Source organism: Aspergillus heteromorphus, assembly GCF_003184545.1.
Source record: "Aspergillus heteromorphus CBS 117.55 chromosome Unknown BO70scaffold_9, whole genome shotgun sequence".
NCBI lineage: Eukaryota > Fungi > Ascomycota > Eurotiomycetes > Eurotiales > Aspergillaceae > Aspergillus > Aspergillus heteromorphus.
Window position 1 is genome coordinate 70,901 of NW_020290414.1, and position 15,809 is coordinate 86,709.

At 56.8% G+C, this 15,809-nt stretch overlaps 7 protein-coding genes and 2 non-coding genes across 9 annotated transcripts; 2 read left to right on the plus strand and 7 right to left on the minus strand.

Annotated features, from left to right (window-relative positions):
- Positions 1-1,105: 1,105 nt before the first annotated feature.
- Positions 1,106-2,386, plus strand: BO70DRAFT_334613 (uncharacterized protein; the record flags this gene model as incomplete). The annotated part of the gene is made up of 4 exons (XM_025541023.1): positions 1,106-1,320; positions 1,388-1,722; positions 1,785-2,136; positions 2,192-2,386. Exons 1-4 carry the CDS (start codon positions 1,135-1,137, stop codon positions 2,384-2,386), a joined length of 1,068 nt encoding a protein of 355 aa, XP_025400093.1. The 5' UTR covers positions 1,106-1,134.
- Positions 2,387-2,633: 247 nt separating this feature from the next.
- Positions 2,634-4,681, minus strand: BO70DRAFT_428363 (MFS transporter). Its single transcript, XM_025547965.1, has 9 exons — positions 4,120-4,681; positions 4,011-4,067; positions 3,772-3,952; positions 3,493-3,716; positions 3,283-3,426; positions 3,176-3,232; positions 2,983-3,116; positions 2,859-2,931; positions 2,634-2,806 (listed from the first exon to the last, which is right to left on the minus strand). Exons 1-9 carry the CDS (start codon positions 4,659-4,661, stop codon positions 2,743-2,745), a joined length of 1,476 nt encoding a protein of 491 aa, XP_025400094.1. The 5' UTR covers positions 4,662-4,681; the 3' UTR covers positions 2,634-2,742.
- A 1,152-nt stretch (positions 4,682-5,833) lies between these two features.
- Positions 5,834-7,752, minus strand: BO70DRAFT_423739 (uncharacterized protein; the record flags this gene model as incomplete). The annotated part of the gene is made up of 2 exons (XM_025547598.1): positions 5,834-6,466; positions 6,712-7,752. 2 exons carry the CDS (start codon positions 7,750-7,752, stop codon positions 6,119-6,121), a joined length of 1,389 nt encoding a protein of 462 aa, XP_025400095.1. The 3' UTR covers positions 5,834-6,118.
- Positions 7,753-8,834: 1,082 nt separating this feature from the next.
- Positions 8,835-9,392, plus strand: BO70DRAFT_361159 (uncharacterized protein). Its single transcript, XM_025542978.1, has 2 exons — positions 8,835-9,150; positions 9,228-9,392. The coding sequence occupies exons 1-2, from the start codon at positions 8,996-8,998 to the stop codon at positions 9,328-9,330; spliced, it is 258 nt and encodes an 85-aa protein (XP_025400096.1). The 5' UTR covers positions 8,835-8,995; the 3' UTR covers positions 9,331-9,392.
- Positions 9,393-10,045: 653 nt separating this feature from the next.
- BO70DRAFT_226889 (uncharacterized protein) lies at positions 10,046-10,810 on the minus strand. Its single transcript, XM_025538767.1, has one exon. The coding sequence runs from the start codon at positions 10,579-10,581 to the stop codon at positions 10,180-10,182; it is 402 nt and encodes a 133-aa protein (XP_025400097.1). The 5' UTR covers positions 10,582-10,810; the 3' UTR covers positions 10,046-10,179.
- BO70DRAFT_395436 (Hsp20/alpha crystallin family protein) lies at positions 10,728-13,373 on the minus strand (the record flags this gene model as incomplete). The annotated part of the gene is made up of 4 exons (XM_025546540.1): positions 10,728-10,883; positions 10,988-11,129; positions 12,420-13,162; positions 13,218-13,373. The coding sequence occupies 4 exons, from the start codon at positions 13,371-13,373 to the stop codon at positions 10,728-10,730; spliced, it is 1,197 nt and encodes a 398-aa protein (XP_025400098.1).
- On the minus strand, positions 11,255-11,328 carry BO70DRAFT_t143. The gene has a single exon. It is a non-coding gene; the product is annotated as a tRNA-Asn (tRNA).
- BO70DRAFT_t142 lies at positions 11,610-11,699 on the minus strand. The gene has a single exon. It is a non-coding gene; the product is annotated as a tRNA-Asp (tRNA).
- Positions 13,374-14,129: 756 nt separating the features above from the next.
- Positions 14,130-14,597, minus strand: BO70DRAFT_351905 (uncharacterized protein; the record flags this gene model as incomplete). Its single annotated transcript, XM_025541759.1, has 1 exon — positions 14,130-14,597. One exon carries the CDS (start codon positions 14,595-14,597, stop codon positions 14,130-14,132), a length of 468 nt encoding a protein of 155 aa, XP_025400099.1.
- Between the last annotated feature and the right edge of the window lie 1,212 nt (positions 14,598-15,809).

The following is a 15,809-nucleotide window of genomic DNA, read 5'->3' on the forward strand; positions in this document are numbered from 1 at the left end:
TGCCAGGTCGCTTGTCTTTGGTCGGCGAGGGGATCATCAATGCAGTTTAGGGCCCCCGGGGGGATGTCATCCAATCGAGGCCCGCCCTCACGGCTTTCCCCTTCACCCCCCCGGGAGTCAGGGCCTGGGCCACACACCGCCAGGGGGTCCCCGTGGCATCCTGAGATGGTTGGAGGGCAGGCATCGACGGCCGTTTGTCGTGTGCGACGCAGGGTCGCAGGGTCGCAGGGTCGCAGGCTGCCACCGTCTCGGAGGGTATTTGGCAGGCACCAGGTATCACGAGAGGGGAATCGGCAGCCCCGGGGCTGTCAAGCTGGCGGCATCGGGTGCAGGCAATCAAATGATGAGGTTTTTCTGTTTTCGTTTTTCTTCCGGTGGTGATCCCTCAGGTTCTCCCGCAGCGAAAGCCCGTCGGACTGTCCGTAACCCTAAACCGGCGGAGGCCCCGACAGCAGATGGCCGCGTCGTCATCCCGGGGGCGATCTGCAGCTCCTCCCCCATCGAGGGAGGCGCACGGTCGCCCGTGGAGGATTCCAGGGCTGAGGGCATCCCAAGGTTGGGCGGGTTCCAGGGAAATGCCACGGACAAGAACCCCCCCTGTGCACAACCACCGTCTGCCTTGATGGCTGTGCCAGCCACTTCCGCCCCGGAAAACCTGATGTGGCGCCCCTCGACAAGGCCTGGAACTGCCAGTCCCTCTGGCCATGGCTGGAGGCCAATAAGCGCATCCAATCGGGTCCCCTAGCGGGCTTACTCTCTTCGGCCGTCGTGGATCCCTTCACGCCTGACACGCAATCAGAAATCAGAAATCAGAAATCATCCCTTGACGCCCCACGGAGATCTCCATCGCCGAGATGCGTGTGTGCCAGGTACGAAGGACTCCCAGGAACCCTGTCCAGCACCATTCGGGAATCTGCTCGTCCAGCTGAGCAGGCTGCCGGATGGAGCTTAACTTTGTTTTTTTTTTTTTTTTTTGCTTTGGCGGGCTTGCTTCTTCGAGTGCCTTCGATATCAGAAATCAAGTATTTCGAAGGGACTCTAACGGTCTATTTATACCCCCAAGCACGCCGTCCAACTCCCTCTTTCCTCGCGACCAGCAATACACGTAAGTATCCTTGACTGGTAACTGTCACCATGGCCACCGTCATCATCCAGGGAGGACCCTTCATCGAGGATTGGAAAGACATCCAGCTCGACGGGTTCCCTCAGCCGCAGCAGCACACGGTGAATGTCGACTTCAAGCAGTTCTTCGGGGTCGACCCCCGGCACGTCAACCGCAGTTTCTTGCTCTCGCTATCGGATCTGACTTACCAGCCCAAAGTCCGTGTTGACTCCCCCCCTTCCCCCGTCCCCTGGTCTCGGACATGCGAGCTAACCCCCGTCTCAGATCCACGATCCCAGCGCCGACTGGGCCGTGACCGCCGCGTTCCGGTCGTTCAAGGTCCTCCAGGCCGCCAACTACGGCCCCGTGCGCCGTTTTGCGACGATTGGGACGGGCTCGGGGACTGATGCCATCGCGGCCCTGGACCTCTTCCCGCAGCTCCGCCGCATCGTCATGACCGACCTGCACGAGGAGGTCGTGGCCCAGGCCCAGATGAACCTGAAGTCGGCCGTCGACCGGGCCGATGACCGGGTCCGCGATGTTGCGCGGGACGCGGTTGGGCTGACCGGCCACAGCCTGGTGCCCCTTCGAGGCCAGATGCCGTTTGACTTGATCTACGAGTGAGTGCTTTTCATGGCGACTTCCCCCGTCAATTTCCGGACCAGGGTAATGACAGGACCAGAAATCTCCCAAACATCCCCGTGCCAGAGGGCGTGGATCTGCGCGACGGCCAAACGTCGTCCAGTTTCTTCGATGCCGCCGACGTCTCGGGGGTTGTCCCTCCGTTCGTGTCGGCGGCACTTCTGGATCTGCACTACGTGTGCCTGCTGCAGGCAAGAACCTTTGGTCTGCTCACCGACCATGGCGTGATTCTCTCCAGCATGGGCGGCAGAGTCCCCATCAGCCTCATGCTGGATCTCGCCCATGTGGTGGGCTTCACGGGACGAATCATTTCCATGACCTGGAAAGTGCAAAGCGAGCCAGACTCGGTCATTGGGGGCTATGCCGAGCAGCAGGAGAAGGGGCTCGGACCGGTACGTGTAATCTTGTCTGTCCAGCGCATGTGCTAATATGTATCGATGACCCCAGTTCTACTTCTATCGCACCAGCTCCCTGCAGCGTGTCTTTGATGGCCGAACCCCTGCCGGGGCAGGGCTTTGTGCATTGCAGATCGAGAATGATCTTCTTCCTGACCGTCTGGATGCCGTGGCGGCCTTGCGGGCGCACCGACAGGGGATCGAAATCGGCCATCCTGTCGTCGTCATGGCTAGTGTCTTGAAATAGGCGTTGTCTGTTTAATTGTCGGTTTGTCATATGGCTAATGAGTGTCGAGAAATGAGGGTTGTGCGAGTATCAGGGGGGGGGCTTGGGCTGTTTTCTTCCCATCTTTCTAACTTGTAGTGTACTGTATTCTCTTGACTTTGTTTCATTCCTCTGTCTTTCCGTTTCAGCTACTGGTCGATGAAATTGTAGAGAGTCTAGTTTTTTATGGTATCAGTCCTTACACCCAGTCCATGATGACAACGTACGGATCTACCCTGATACACGTCGTAACAGATCACCTGGCACAAATTGCTTCTCTAACTACCCGTCTCTGGCTTGATGATCAACATTACCCTCCGGGCTTTCTGTTTCTCCTTTCATTTTTTCGTAGCAAAGCGACTTCTCCGTCGTATCCTCTTCCCGTATCGAAAAAATACATATCTGTCGCCTCACGGTTAGCTGCCAAGCCCATCACCTATTCGCGATCACTTACGGAAATGGCGCCATAGCCAGGCTGAGGAAGGCCAGGAGGGACGTTGCCCACTGGTCACCCAGTTTGTGGTACACTGCGCGCAGTCAGCTTCCATGGGTAGTTGCAGCACATCGACATCACTCACTCGCCACCCCAAACAAGGGAAACGCCGCTGCAAATGTGCTTCGGGTAAAGCTGTTGGCACCCAGGGCACTGGCAGCATATAGTGGGTACGCATCCACGAAGAAGGTGAAGACGCCTTGGAACACAAATATCATTCTGCCCAAATCATCAGTCGGAGGCTATCAATCGGAACAGACAGACGGATGTTGGCATACCCAGCTCCAAAAACGGCGCTCCCGATGATCGGCACAATCCAATGGATCGAGGGTACACTGCGAGATTTCAGCATGCAGATGCGGATAGATGAAGCACCTGTGCTCACGCTGTCCATCCAAACCAGAACAACCCGATTGTAAGGAGCGGAGCCCCGATGATGGCCGGGGGCAGACGGCATTCCGGGTCCTGGCTCGCAGCCTCGTCTTGCTCGTCTTGTTGGCGGGAGAAGTATGGGTAGAGTTTGCGACACCTATCACAGGTTGTTTCATCGTTAACATCGAGCCAGGAAAGAATGCCCAAGCCTCTTTCGACCTACCATGGGTCCACAGCAACCGCCAACACCATGCCTACAAAAAGACCGGAGAATGCCAGTCCGGTCTGCCAGAGCCCGAAATTGTAGGCATTGCCGTAGACGACCCCAAATGCCCCGAAGAAGAGGTATTGGACACCTAGAGCGATGGCGGACAGCACACAGAGGTTGAGACACATGGGCTCCAGCGAGAGCAGCATAAACGGGCGATAGAGGGAGCGAAGAACTGTCTAGCCCGACTGGAGTCAGCGATCTGTAGATCAAAGCGTGGGGTCCGTCTTCTACCTTGAGGACTGATCGATCCAGCTTTTCGATAGGGGCTCTCCATCGATCGTCCCCCGTCTCCTCGCGCAACTTCCGAGCCCTGTTGCGAAGCAGCACTGGGTGATACGTCTCCGGGACAAAGAGCATCACGAGGATCGCTTGCAGGGAGGCCCAGATGAGCAGGAAGTAGAAAGACCACCGCCTGAGGATAGTGTTAGACGCTCCGTGCGTTCCCATCTCGACGATGTTTTCACACCCACCAAGACGCCCATGAGTTTATCAGTCCTCCGAGAATCGGCCCCAGACTAGCCCCGGTGCTGCGAACCCGTCAGTCACACCAGCAAGGAACAGAACCCCCGGAAGCCATACAAAGGCGACGCCGTGTAGACCAGCATGGGGAAGTGCAAGGTGCTCTTGCTGTACATATCCCCCACAGTTGCGCCCGCGACCGAGGTAAAGGCCGCGCCAGCGAGTCCATCCAGCAGCCGGGCCACCAGCATTGTCTGAATATTCCGTGCGACGGCGCAAGGGACGAGGAAGACGATGAACAGCGGCAGCGAAATGAGGTAGATGGGCCGTCGGCCGTAGAACTCCGACAAGGGGCTCATGACCAAGGGCCCCCAGCCCAGCCCCGCGATGTAGAAGCTCAGTCCGAGGGTTGCGACGATGCGAGAGCAGCCGAATTCGGCCATGGTGTGCTTGTAGGTGGTCGTGTACAGGGAGCTGGTGACGCAAACGCACAGGGTCATGGAGGAGACCAGGATCACCACGGCCCACTTGCGCCTCGAGGTCAGGTTATGCGGGTTGGCGGCGTCGTTCTCGTCCCAGCGGACCTCGTAGTCGTCGCGGTAGGCTCCATGCTGGTCTCTGGGGGTGAGATCGACCGCCGGCAGGACCATCGTGGGAGCCATCGCCCTCGCAGCCAGGGAGGATGGGATGCCGTCGTAGTGGGGCGAGCATGGGGTTGGGGAGGAAGATGCCCTCCTTTCCGGCCGATTATTCTTCCTGTCCCCAATTCCAGACTCGAGAAAGCCGGATGGTTGGGGTGTTGGGCGCCACTGCTGCTCGGAACCGGATTTCGCCATCTCTTAGGGTTGCGGTAGCGGGAGGGCGAAAGCAAGCAGTCTTGCATCCTCGAAGACCGGTGGGGCTGCGATCAATCGCTGACCATGGTCCAGCAGCCAAATGGAGACAAAGGCCGGGACTACCGATCATGACTTTCGTCGCCCGATATCAAGGAAGTGGCGGTGCAATGGAGACAACCCCTTCTGGCTCCGTCCTCGTATCGTCGAGTCACCGAAAGTAAGAGTGCTACCTGGACTGAAGAGCATCGCTTGGAAAAGGCATCAGGTGATTGGCAAGTCATACACGGGTTATATGCCGACAGTTTGACTCCCGATGGCAAACTCGCCGACGAGACAAGGGAGTATGTACGACGCGCCCCCGGCGAACAACGCTGGGATGAGTTCTTCACGGACGTCTTACTGTGTGGCATGGGCGCGTGGCTGTTGAGGCTCAATCTTATCCCAGACAAACAAGGACACACTCCAGCGTCTGGTATGTTAATTTCCAGACGTCCACTCCGTAGACCAGCTGACATGGTACAACTAATCAGTCAAGGTTTGATGGCATCATGGCCGGAGCTGCTCCCTCTCTCTCGTTGCATCCTCTGATGCTGCGTCTCTGGATCAAAAACTCCGGGCTGCTACCCTGGTTTTCATCGCCTGGTAGATAAATCTCCAGCGATTGTGGGTGGATATATCGCCCCTGGATTTGGGTTCGGGTCCGAAAGCGGCTCGATGTATGAGCTTTCCACATCGTCATCTGTGTCACTGTCGGTCCTGAAAAGCCCGACAGAACGTCCGCATTGGAAACTTTAAGAGTCTTCGGCCACTTGAGTAAGCGGGCCGAATGGAGATGAGATAATGTGGAGTGAGAAAGCTTCTAAACGGACATGGAGGAGTTCCGCGGTCACAATCAGTAATAACCGGGTCATTGTGCACATCATAGCTATTGGGGCACAGATCGGCGGTATGCTCACGCCAGATGGGGCCTATGCGATGGTCTTGGGCGGTGCCTTTTGCCTGGCCCTCCATGATGCATCGTCGTACGGCTTATTTGTGATGTCAGTCCTTGTGCTACCCAGCATCGATCTCGCCTCAGTTCCTCGACCAAGTTCCTGAGGCATGAGTCTATCCATTCACTTCCAGCATCGGCACCAAACAGAGAGTATGTGACCGACGCCCTCTCGGCGAAGGATCCGCGAGGCTGTGATATTCAATCGCTGTCTTCGATGCAATGTACATGTAGGATGCTGTACAGATCCAGTATCATCTGAACGCCACCCGACTGGCCCGAAAGAGGCCGATCAAACATCCTCCCCGGCTGCTCTCCGGATGGCCCCGGCGACTTCTCCGGGCACCGAATCAAAGGGGCTGTGCGACGCGTCAACGGATTCCGTTCTGATGGGGTATCCATGGGCCCATTCCTCGACCATCACCCGCTGGACTTGCAAAGGAATCGCGGCATCTTTGGCGCAGTAAAAGTAGGTGCTGGGGACCTCCTTCCATGCGGCATACGTGCAGGGGCTATGCATCGTTTGATAGCTCTGGGGCTTCAAAGAGTCGACGGCCTCCCGGGCATCGTTTTCCGACATCTCAGTGTAGAATATTTGAGCCGGATCGGCTGGAAACACCTCTAGGTGATCGTCAGAGACCTCGAATCAGGGCAAGTCCTCCCCCCCCTCCCCCCCAAAAGGCACCGAGAAGGGATTTTCCCTTCTGGGGGGATGAACGCGCAGCAGAAGATGAACCCAAATCGCTCTCTCAGCCGCATTCGGCAAATCCTGTTCCCCACAGAGTGTCTGGGTAAGGTTCATCCGGGTCATAGTCCCACGGCACCCTCATAATCTTCGAGATGGAGATTCCTTCTGTCCGCAATGCTCCATCGTCACCAGCACACCTTGGTCTTCCAGGGTAGCGACATCGGCCAATCCCCCGCCATCGAATCCGGGCCATTCGCAGACGACGGCGACTCGGTGTCCAGAAAGACCAACCGATCGAGCGAGTCCAGGCAATGTTCCACGTGCCGATAGTCCAGATCCACGGGGCAGACATGCCGGCCCGATTCTTTCGCTTTCCAGTATCTGCGCAGGGCGAGCAGGCAGTGCGCCGTGTGAAACCGCTGATCCCCGGGTACCTTCATCGCATTCGGGTCGGCCAGGGAGGATTCGTTGACATAATCCCCGGTCAGGCGAACCTCGTTCGTCTCGGGATAGTGGTGGCGGAACCACTGCTGGTGACGCTCCTCGTCGTCGTCGAGAAGCTGGGCTGGGATCATGGTCTGATCGTCGATGCGGAGCTCCCATTCTCCTTCTCCGTCGAGGTGCGTGGACGCCCACTCGGAGACATTGCTGGCAGTCAAGCGAAGCTGGTGCTGGGGCCCTCTGCTGCCGCTGGTATCGAAGCGGAGGCTGTTGTGTATCAACAAACAGATCGCGAGTATCACAACCAACAAGAGGCCCAGAAAGAGATACACCACCCGCGAGTACTCCCATCGGGAGCAGCAGGCCAGGAGGGGCGGCCAGGAGGGTATGCGTCGTTTGCCCCACCCCGCTGCAGGCCCCTCCAGGTGCTTCGGCTCGATGAAAGGAAGCTGGATCGACTGGCAAGGGAGGCCTGTGAACCGAGTCGCCACGAGAAGGTACGCCTTTCCATCCGGGGGGCAGGCATGAAAAACGAGGCAAAGCGTGGATTCCGTGTCGCGGCGCAAGAACTCCTGACAGTGTCGGACGGCATCATCGGTCCCGAACGGCGATCGGTCGACGGTGGGCACGATCCACACGAGGTAGTCGGCCCGCCCCTTCACGCTGATGAGCATGCGCGTCCCGCCCGGGGCCTGGAGGGCATCTTCGATCAATGAGTCGACGTCGCGAGGTCCTGCGTGGGAGACGGGAGGACTGACGGACAGAAGGCTAACCGGAAGCTCTTGCGGGGCGAACATCACGACGGGGGAGGCGAGTGGGAAGGGAACGGGGGCAGTCCATGGCGGATCCCGTTCGAACGGGACTGGTAGCTACTTGTACGTTCCCTCCTGACATGGGTGACCGGGGTTCTATTGAGAAGCTATTGAAGGCCTATTGAGGGGAGCGATGATGGCAGGCTGGCAGGCTGGCAGGCAGGGCTACGGGCCTCGTAACCCCAACCCGAACCCATCTCAAGGCCAAAGGCCAACAGCCAACAGCCAACGCAGGCACTTACCCCCGGAGGGTAGACCCTCTGGGGTCCCGGATTGGATGGTGGGATGCAGAGGGGCCCTTGTATCCTTGTATCTTTTCCCCGAGCATCCCCATGGCTTGATACGATTAGTCAGGGGGCGCTGATGCTGATGTCCTGATGTCCTGATTTCCCACCATCCTGCTTGCTAATAAGGGCAACGACAGGCTTCCGGGTCCGCTGTTGATGCCTGAGGCAGCCATCCAGGCATACATTCAGGCACTCAGGCACTCAGGCGACAAGACATCCACATAGACAGGCCCCCAAGGCATCCAGGCATACAGACATCATGGCATCATGGCATCCAGGCACCCAGGCATCAACGACATGGGCACGGAGCCAATCAGCGGCCAAGGCCGTCGCCGTCGCCACCGGTCAGGGGGTTGAAGTTGAGGTTGACTTTGATAACTGTTGGACATCTTCACGGCTTTCCTGTCCTGTCCTGTCCTGTCCTCCGTCCCATGTCTCATGTCCCATGTCTCATTCACTGTCAGACAGCCGTCTGTCGCAAAGCCTGCCCTCATGGCTCCGGCTGAGGGTGGGTGCCAAAAAAAAAAAAAAAAAAAAAAAATAGAAAAGAAAAGAAAAGAAGACCGACCGACGCGAAGTGGGGGGAGTTTTAATGAGATGAAACTATTCCTGGTGAATCAATGCCCCTGGATCGGGGCCGTGCCCCCGCCCCATGTCTTATGTCTTACCAGTCCAGTCCTATTCCTATCCCGTTTTCAGGGAGAAGGCGGAAGCTTTTCTCTTTCTTCCCTCTCTCCATTATTATCATTATTATTACCCTTCCCACTCCCCTTTTTTATTCCCCCCCCCCAAATTCTCCCCCCGTCTCCAGCCCGGCTGAGTGCTGCTGCTGCACTGCTGCTGTCCGTTCCCCCCGGATTTCGTCTTTCCCAGCAGCTGATACACCCTCTTGCTCTTCCTCCTCCGCTTCCTCCTCTTCTTTCTCCCTCCAACCCATCCCAATGGAGTCCTCACAACTCGCCCAGCTCGCCAGACGGGCTGCCGCCATCCCCCTCCCTCTCTGGGCGCGTGGCAGCGACTCGGATTCCTCCAGTTCCTCGGAAAAGCCCGTCAGCAACTTCCTCAAGAGCGGTGTGCCGGGCATCATCGTGGGCGTGTACGTGATATGGGATATGGCCCTCCCTCGCCTCCCCCCAACCCTCGCTCGCACTCCCAACTAACGGTGGATCGCAGATTCTTCCTCTCAGCAGTCGGGGTCTGCTGCTACTTCCTCTATCGCAACAAGAAACGCGACGCCAAAGAGGAGGCGTCGGTGCGCGAATGGAATGAGGCCTGATCGGGGATCGGCAGGATCAGCCTGGCTGCCCCCGGATGATCCTCCATCTTCCTCCTCCCCCCCCCTCCCCCTCCCCCCAAATCCCCGAATCAATCCCCTTCAGTTGCTTCGCTCCCTCCGTCCTCTCTCTCTCTCTCTCTCTTTCTCTCTCTCTCTCTCTCTCTCCCCCTCCCCCTCTCTCCCTCTCTCCCTCTCTCTCTCGATTCCCGTCTGCCATGTCCGCGTTGTGGCCTCTCAAAATCGGTCCTCGTCTTCTGTCCTTTTTTCCTCTGGTGTTATCTGCTTCCTGGTCCGGTTCTGCGCGTGGGATCTCATACCAACTTGCATACCCCGTCCCGCACGGGCTTCACTCACTGGCTGAAGTGAGCGCCATGTACGACTAGTAGTTCCTCTCTCTCTCTCTCTCTGTCTTTCGGTCCTGTGTATCATATCCAATGGAGTCTGGCACCCTCTTGGTCTATACCGGACTTTTTTTCACACCCCCTTAAACCCGTCGTACGCCCTGAGACATCCCCCGTTGGCCTTGTCTGAAACATACTCGCGCACCCGGAAGGGGACATACCTGCGCGGTGGAGACCCATGCACCACCAACCACGCGCGGTCTCGACATGAAGCTGCCATCAATGCCGTGACTATCTATCTACTGGGTATAGACACTAAAAAAGACCCGTGCTCCATCTGAGCGAACCGCCCGCGGACTGGATCTTGCGACCCTCGGATGGAAGATCTTCTTCCCCCAAACTCTAATCGCGTTGACGCGGCGGAGATCAACTCGCCTTGGGGAACGCTCGCGGTCGTGAGACGTTTAAAATAGCACCCAGCCACCGCTAGCGGGCACGAACAGCCGTTCTAGAACCGGAAGGGAGGGCATGTGGGCTGGGCTCTGGGAATGTCCCGATCCGGCGACTCGCGACCCACCAGCGACGCTATTGAAACCCTCCTTGCGTGGGCATCGTCAATATGTGGCATTCTCCCGGTCGCTCTCGACACGGATGTTCTGTACAAACCTAAGTATATACACATCATCATGATTGTCTCTCCTACAGAAAGGTGGCGATGGGATGTCGGATAAGCCGTAGTCTGACGGCTTCCCCGCCCCGATATGGTCCACCGCAGCCCCATTTCTGTAGGAAGAACGGATGTAGAAGCCCCTGGCTTGTTCGGTGCATATCCAGTAGCGATGGTTTGCAGTGTGCCATCCACCTGAAGGGTTTCCGGTGCAGCCCTGCTGTGTGCCTCCACAATAAGCATACGCCAGTCCGAAGTTTAAACTGGTGCCATGATGCCATCCCACCATCAAGAAGTCTCGGTGAAGCCAATATCTTGGGGGTCTGTGGTGCTATGTATGAGTGATGTCGGCCAACCCTGACTCTCTTTCTCTCTCTCGTCAGTCTGTCTTAAGTTTGGTCTTCTGAATCGGAAGTCTGGTCCGCAAACCCCTGGCCCGTCGCGCTGAAGGGGGCGATGCCGATCGTTAGCTTGATGTGGGCTCCTGTCCACCGACAGGGCCGTTGTAGACGGTGCCATGAGGCCTCAAAGGGCGTATGAACGTTCTGGGTGGAGGGGGGTCAGCAGAAGTCCAGCGAGGAGAAGAGAAGGATGAGAGGGAGGGAAGGGGCAACAAGATAATCCCCTCACCAGGATCCCACGAACTGACGGAAATATCCATGGAGGGGGACGAGGCTGACGGCTGCAGGGCTGTGTGAGTCCACATTGGGCCATCGGGGCAGTCGGAAACAGATTCGGGGGCCTTGGAGGGTGTGGACGCCGGACAGATTAGACGCCAGGGACAGGGATGACTGCGGGGTTTAGTGGGTGGGTTCAGGGTAAGTATTTCGGTGGAGGAATAGTTGTAGCTAAGAAGAGGGCGAGAAAGATAGAGAGAGGGGGGAAGCAAAAAAAAGAATAGGGAAAAAAGAATAAGCGTCCAGGGAGAGGATCGAACTCTCAACCTCACGATTAACAGTCGTACGCGCTAACCAATTGCGCCACCCAGACAACTTGATGAGGATAACGGCAGTGGTCCGCTTCTTGACGAGGCCTATTTAAATGACCGGCGAACGTCGGTCGCACTTGAGTTATTGTACTCTAAGCATCCACGATGACAGCTTCCCCACCAACTACCGGAAAGAAACCCCGGTCTGGCCATCTGCTGTAATCTACTCCAGGGAACAAAATGGTAGCTGATTGGTTCATTCAATCAACAACATGGTGGTGTCAAAAATATGAAAGACAGGAAGTACAGGCGTGAATAAAAAAGAAAGGGAAAAAAAGAAATCCTCCTCGACTGGGAGTCGAACCCAGGTCTCCCGCGCTTGTTCCTGTTCAGGAGTGACAAGCGGAAATCATGACCGTTAGACCATCGGGGATTGAATATACAAAAAGTTCCACGTTGCTTATATCACCTAGTAGCCATATCTCTCGTCGTGCTCAACCACTTGGTATACCCATACCACTATAGAGTGATGGTGATATATTTAATAGAATAAACTATATGTTTTATACAGGTAGTGGAACATACTCTGCTCCGCTTTCGGGCTCTTCATAGCCCGGTCGATTCTATGGCCGCCATCTTTTCACTTCCACCGCGACTGACCTCCGGCTATATATTCCGGACACCAACATGGGCTGGCTGCAACAATGCACCGGACCGACTCAAGCCCACCAAGCACAAACAAAACTCCCACCATCAAGTACTACATGTACATTATGTATATCTCGAGATTGAAATCGTCACTGGTCAAAACATACCCCCTCGTAACGAGGCGGTTCATCGTACCGATATCTAGTGGGAGCTGCTACGAAACTCGATTTCTACGGTTCTACGGTTCTACAAAGGGCATAGGGAGACATTAATCAACGCAGCAGATAGTATTAGAAGCCATTAAAGTACATATTCAAGGAGTGAAAACACAGCAGTCGAGAGAGAGTGTGTGTACCGTTATAAGCAGGTCGAGTCCATCCTTTGCAATGTTGCGGAAGTGGAAGTCGAAAGCAAAGGGAGAATAAAACAGCAAAAGAGATCATTGACTACATGCCGAAACGCCCCGTCCGTGACATCGTGAAGGATTATCTTGTTTGCCGCCTACTCGACGGTGATCTTCCGGGCGACGGGGGCGGCGGCCTTGGGGACGACGATGGAGAGGATGCCGTTCTTGAGGCTGGCGCGCACGTTGTCCTGGTCGACGCGCGTGGGGAAGCTGAAGGCCCGCTGGAACTCGCCCACCGAGCGCTCGCTGACCCAGTAGTGGTGCTGGGCCCGCCGTTTGCTGGCCGGCTGCTTCTTCTCGACCTGGCGCTCGCCCTCGCCCTCGCCCTCATCTTCGACCTCGGGGCTCTTGTACTTGCCCTGGTCCTGGTCCGGATCCGGGGAGGAGTGGTACTCGCGCTCGGTGCGGCCCTTGATCACCAGCGTCTGCGGGTCGGAGAACTCGATGTCGACGTCCTTCTGGGCGATGCCGGGCAGCTCGCCGTCCAGGTGGTAGCCCTCGGAGGTCTCGCGGACGTCAAAGCGCGGCGTAAAGGAGCGCATCGAGACACAGGAAGGAGAGGACGACGAGGAGGTGGAGGAGGAGGGCTGGCTGGCACGGTGGTTGTCGTAGTCGTCCAGCAGACGGAAGAGAGGGGCGAAGTCGCCGCCGGCCGGGATGGTTCTGAAGAGAGACATGGTCTTAAGCTTGGTTGAGGTGGTTGAGGTGGTTGAGGCGATTGAGCTGGTTGAGTAGGGTTGAGTAGGGTTGAGAGTAGTGGACTGGTTCTCTGCGGAGATGAGGATGAGGATGATGTTGATGATGGTGGTGAGGAGGAGAAGGGTCGAAGGTCTCTTTATACCCTGGGACTCTGGGGGATCGAAGAGATGTCTGTCATCCCCAGAACCCCCCAGAAACCCTGAGTAATCCCCAGTGGATGCCCGTCATCGCCAGTTGATGCCAGTTGATGCCAGTTGATGCCAGTTGATGCCAGTTGATGCCAGTTGATGCCAGTTGATGCCAGTTGATGCGGGAAATCGCTCGGGGCTTCTCGGGGCTTCTCGGACCTTCCATAGTCACGTGACACATGGATTGGTCACCCCGGATGAGAGTGAGTGACTTGTGTGGAGATGAAGAGCAAGATAGATCCAGAGAGGCCTAGGCCGTCATTACTCAGCGTCCTTACATTGCGGGACACTCTTGTCCATGGCTGCCGGACAGATATAGGCCATCGTAGCATTCCGAGTCCATCAATCACCCGAGACAACGGCTCCAGGCACGCGCAGCGGTGTCGACGAGAGATAGGCCACTCGGAGACCCGAAGATGGCGTGGTAACAACTAACTTGCCCAACACCAGTCCCCACTCTTTCTGTCCCTGATAGGGATTGCCAAGTGACGCATGGATGAGTATACTGCAAGTCCGTTGAACGGCGTGCCACTAGCTGGGGGTTGGCTGGATAAACCAAAACCACCCGGATCCGCACAGGGGAAGAGCTCATGAAAATGTACTCGACTGCGTGCAAGGCTCTCTCTCCATCATTACATGGCTACTCGAGTAGTGCTAGTCGTGCGCCAGTGGCAGCAGGGAGGGATGGACGTCCTATTATCCATCAGCCCCAGTGAGAGAGGGCTTCGAGGGTAGGAATTCGGATCCGGACCGATGATGACTCCCTCCTGTTGAAATCCTGGCGCCCTCGCTGCTCAACCGACTGCTCCACCCCGCGCTCGTCCCGGGGCTCCAGACCATCATCCTGACGCTACCTCCGCTATCGTCAGTGTTAGAAGACCCCCGAGACCCTCCGGTTCTGGCGGGAATATCTCCAGGGGGCTCAGATGCTGGAGCTTCCGGAGCTGGACCTGGAGCTGGACTTGGGTTCCCGCGGTGCGGAGGTGGAGGCGGAGGCGGAGGCGGAGACGGAGACGCTGGGCGGCCTGATCAAAGCGCGGCGGGACATTCCGCTCCCCGCTCCGCCGCTGGGCATCACGCTGGCCTTGCTGGCCTCGGCTGCCTGGGCCCTCGTCTTGACGCGACTGACCGGAGAGCGAGACTGCCCCCCAGTCTCCCACTCGCGGGAGTTGAGTGTCTCTGCCGACACGTCGACTACGGCGTCATGCCGCGTCTCAATGTGGTCACTACCCCGGGGCCGGACTTCCTCACGATAAATATCCAGGGCCCCAGAGACCGGCTCTCTTCCTCGAGGGCGCAGCTGCTCCTCGAGAGGTTCTGTGAGGCGGTGGCGGACTTGGCCAGGGGAGGGACGCTGCGGTTGTAATTTCGGTCTCTTTCTTTTGTTCATTCTCGATTTGTCTGTCTGCCACCGATTTCCTTTGTTCTGGTGAATTCCGGCGCTATTTAGAGGCCTGTGTTATTGTAGTCTTGTGATGAACTTCCTTTTCGGCCGGTTCCCGCTCTGTATATATCGATGGGTGTTAGCCATTGCATGCAACGTGTACCTCAATCCACGACTCTCTTCCAACACAACAAAGCGAGTTGGGTAGATCTCAGCTACCGTCCCATAGAATCCACACTCCATCCAAATCGAATACATACGACCATAGGGTGTGGAGAACAGGGCTTCCCGTCCGCTCAGCCGTACTTAAGCCACACGCCGGGAGGTTAGTAGTTGGGTGGGTGACCACCAGCGAATCCCTCCTGTTTGTATGTTTTTTTTCCTGATTCTTCATTCATTTTTGAATGAGATCGAGGATGGTAGACGGACAGATGACACAAAAATGGCGACGGAGAGCGGTTTCGTTGCGGCCGATTGGAGAACAACCACCCTCACCCCCCTCGGGGAACATACGCCACTGGTCGGTCGGTCGTCCGAAATTACTGTCTGCGGTCAGATATCGAAGATAGACTGGGTCAACTGAGCCCTGTCACTGTCTGTCGCATTTCCGGGACCGAAGAATATTGCCAGTGAAGGTGGTGGGAAGGCGATGGGCGACGGATGAATCCCTCTTGCCATCACTCGACAATCGCTTTTGGTCCCACAAGACGTGCGTGAATGGCCAGGGAATGGCAAAACAATAGCACGGTGACGGCTGAAGAAGCGGAGGAAACCTCTGGAAATCAGTGTCTGGGGTGAATTTCGGTCCCAATCCTGGGATATAAATAAATACCCACTCTTCTATCTCCTCATCAACCACGTTTGACTCCTCATTCGACCACACCAAAGTCCATCCAGACCTGCATTCCAACTAAGCCCAACCTTCTCTACAAAATGCCTTCCAACAACATGACCACATCTGATGCATCGCGCATCCAGTCCTCCCAGGCAAGTTTTCTCCCTTCTAGCATTGTTTCTCTTCTAGCAGAACAACCCCATGCTAACCATGCGAGAAGGCCCGGTGAGAGAAAGACATGAGCTCCCAGGGCTTTGCCTCTCGCGCGCAGTCTGCCGGAGACCGCAATGCCAACAATGCCGCGGCGGCATCGTACACCAAGTCGGGTACTGGAGCAACGGGATATCTGCAGAGCGGCCAGCAGTCGGGCTCTGGAAAGAAGT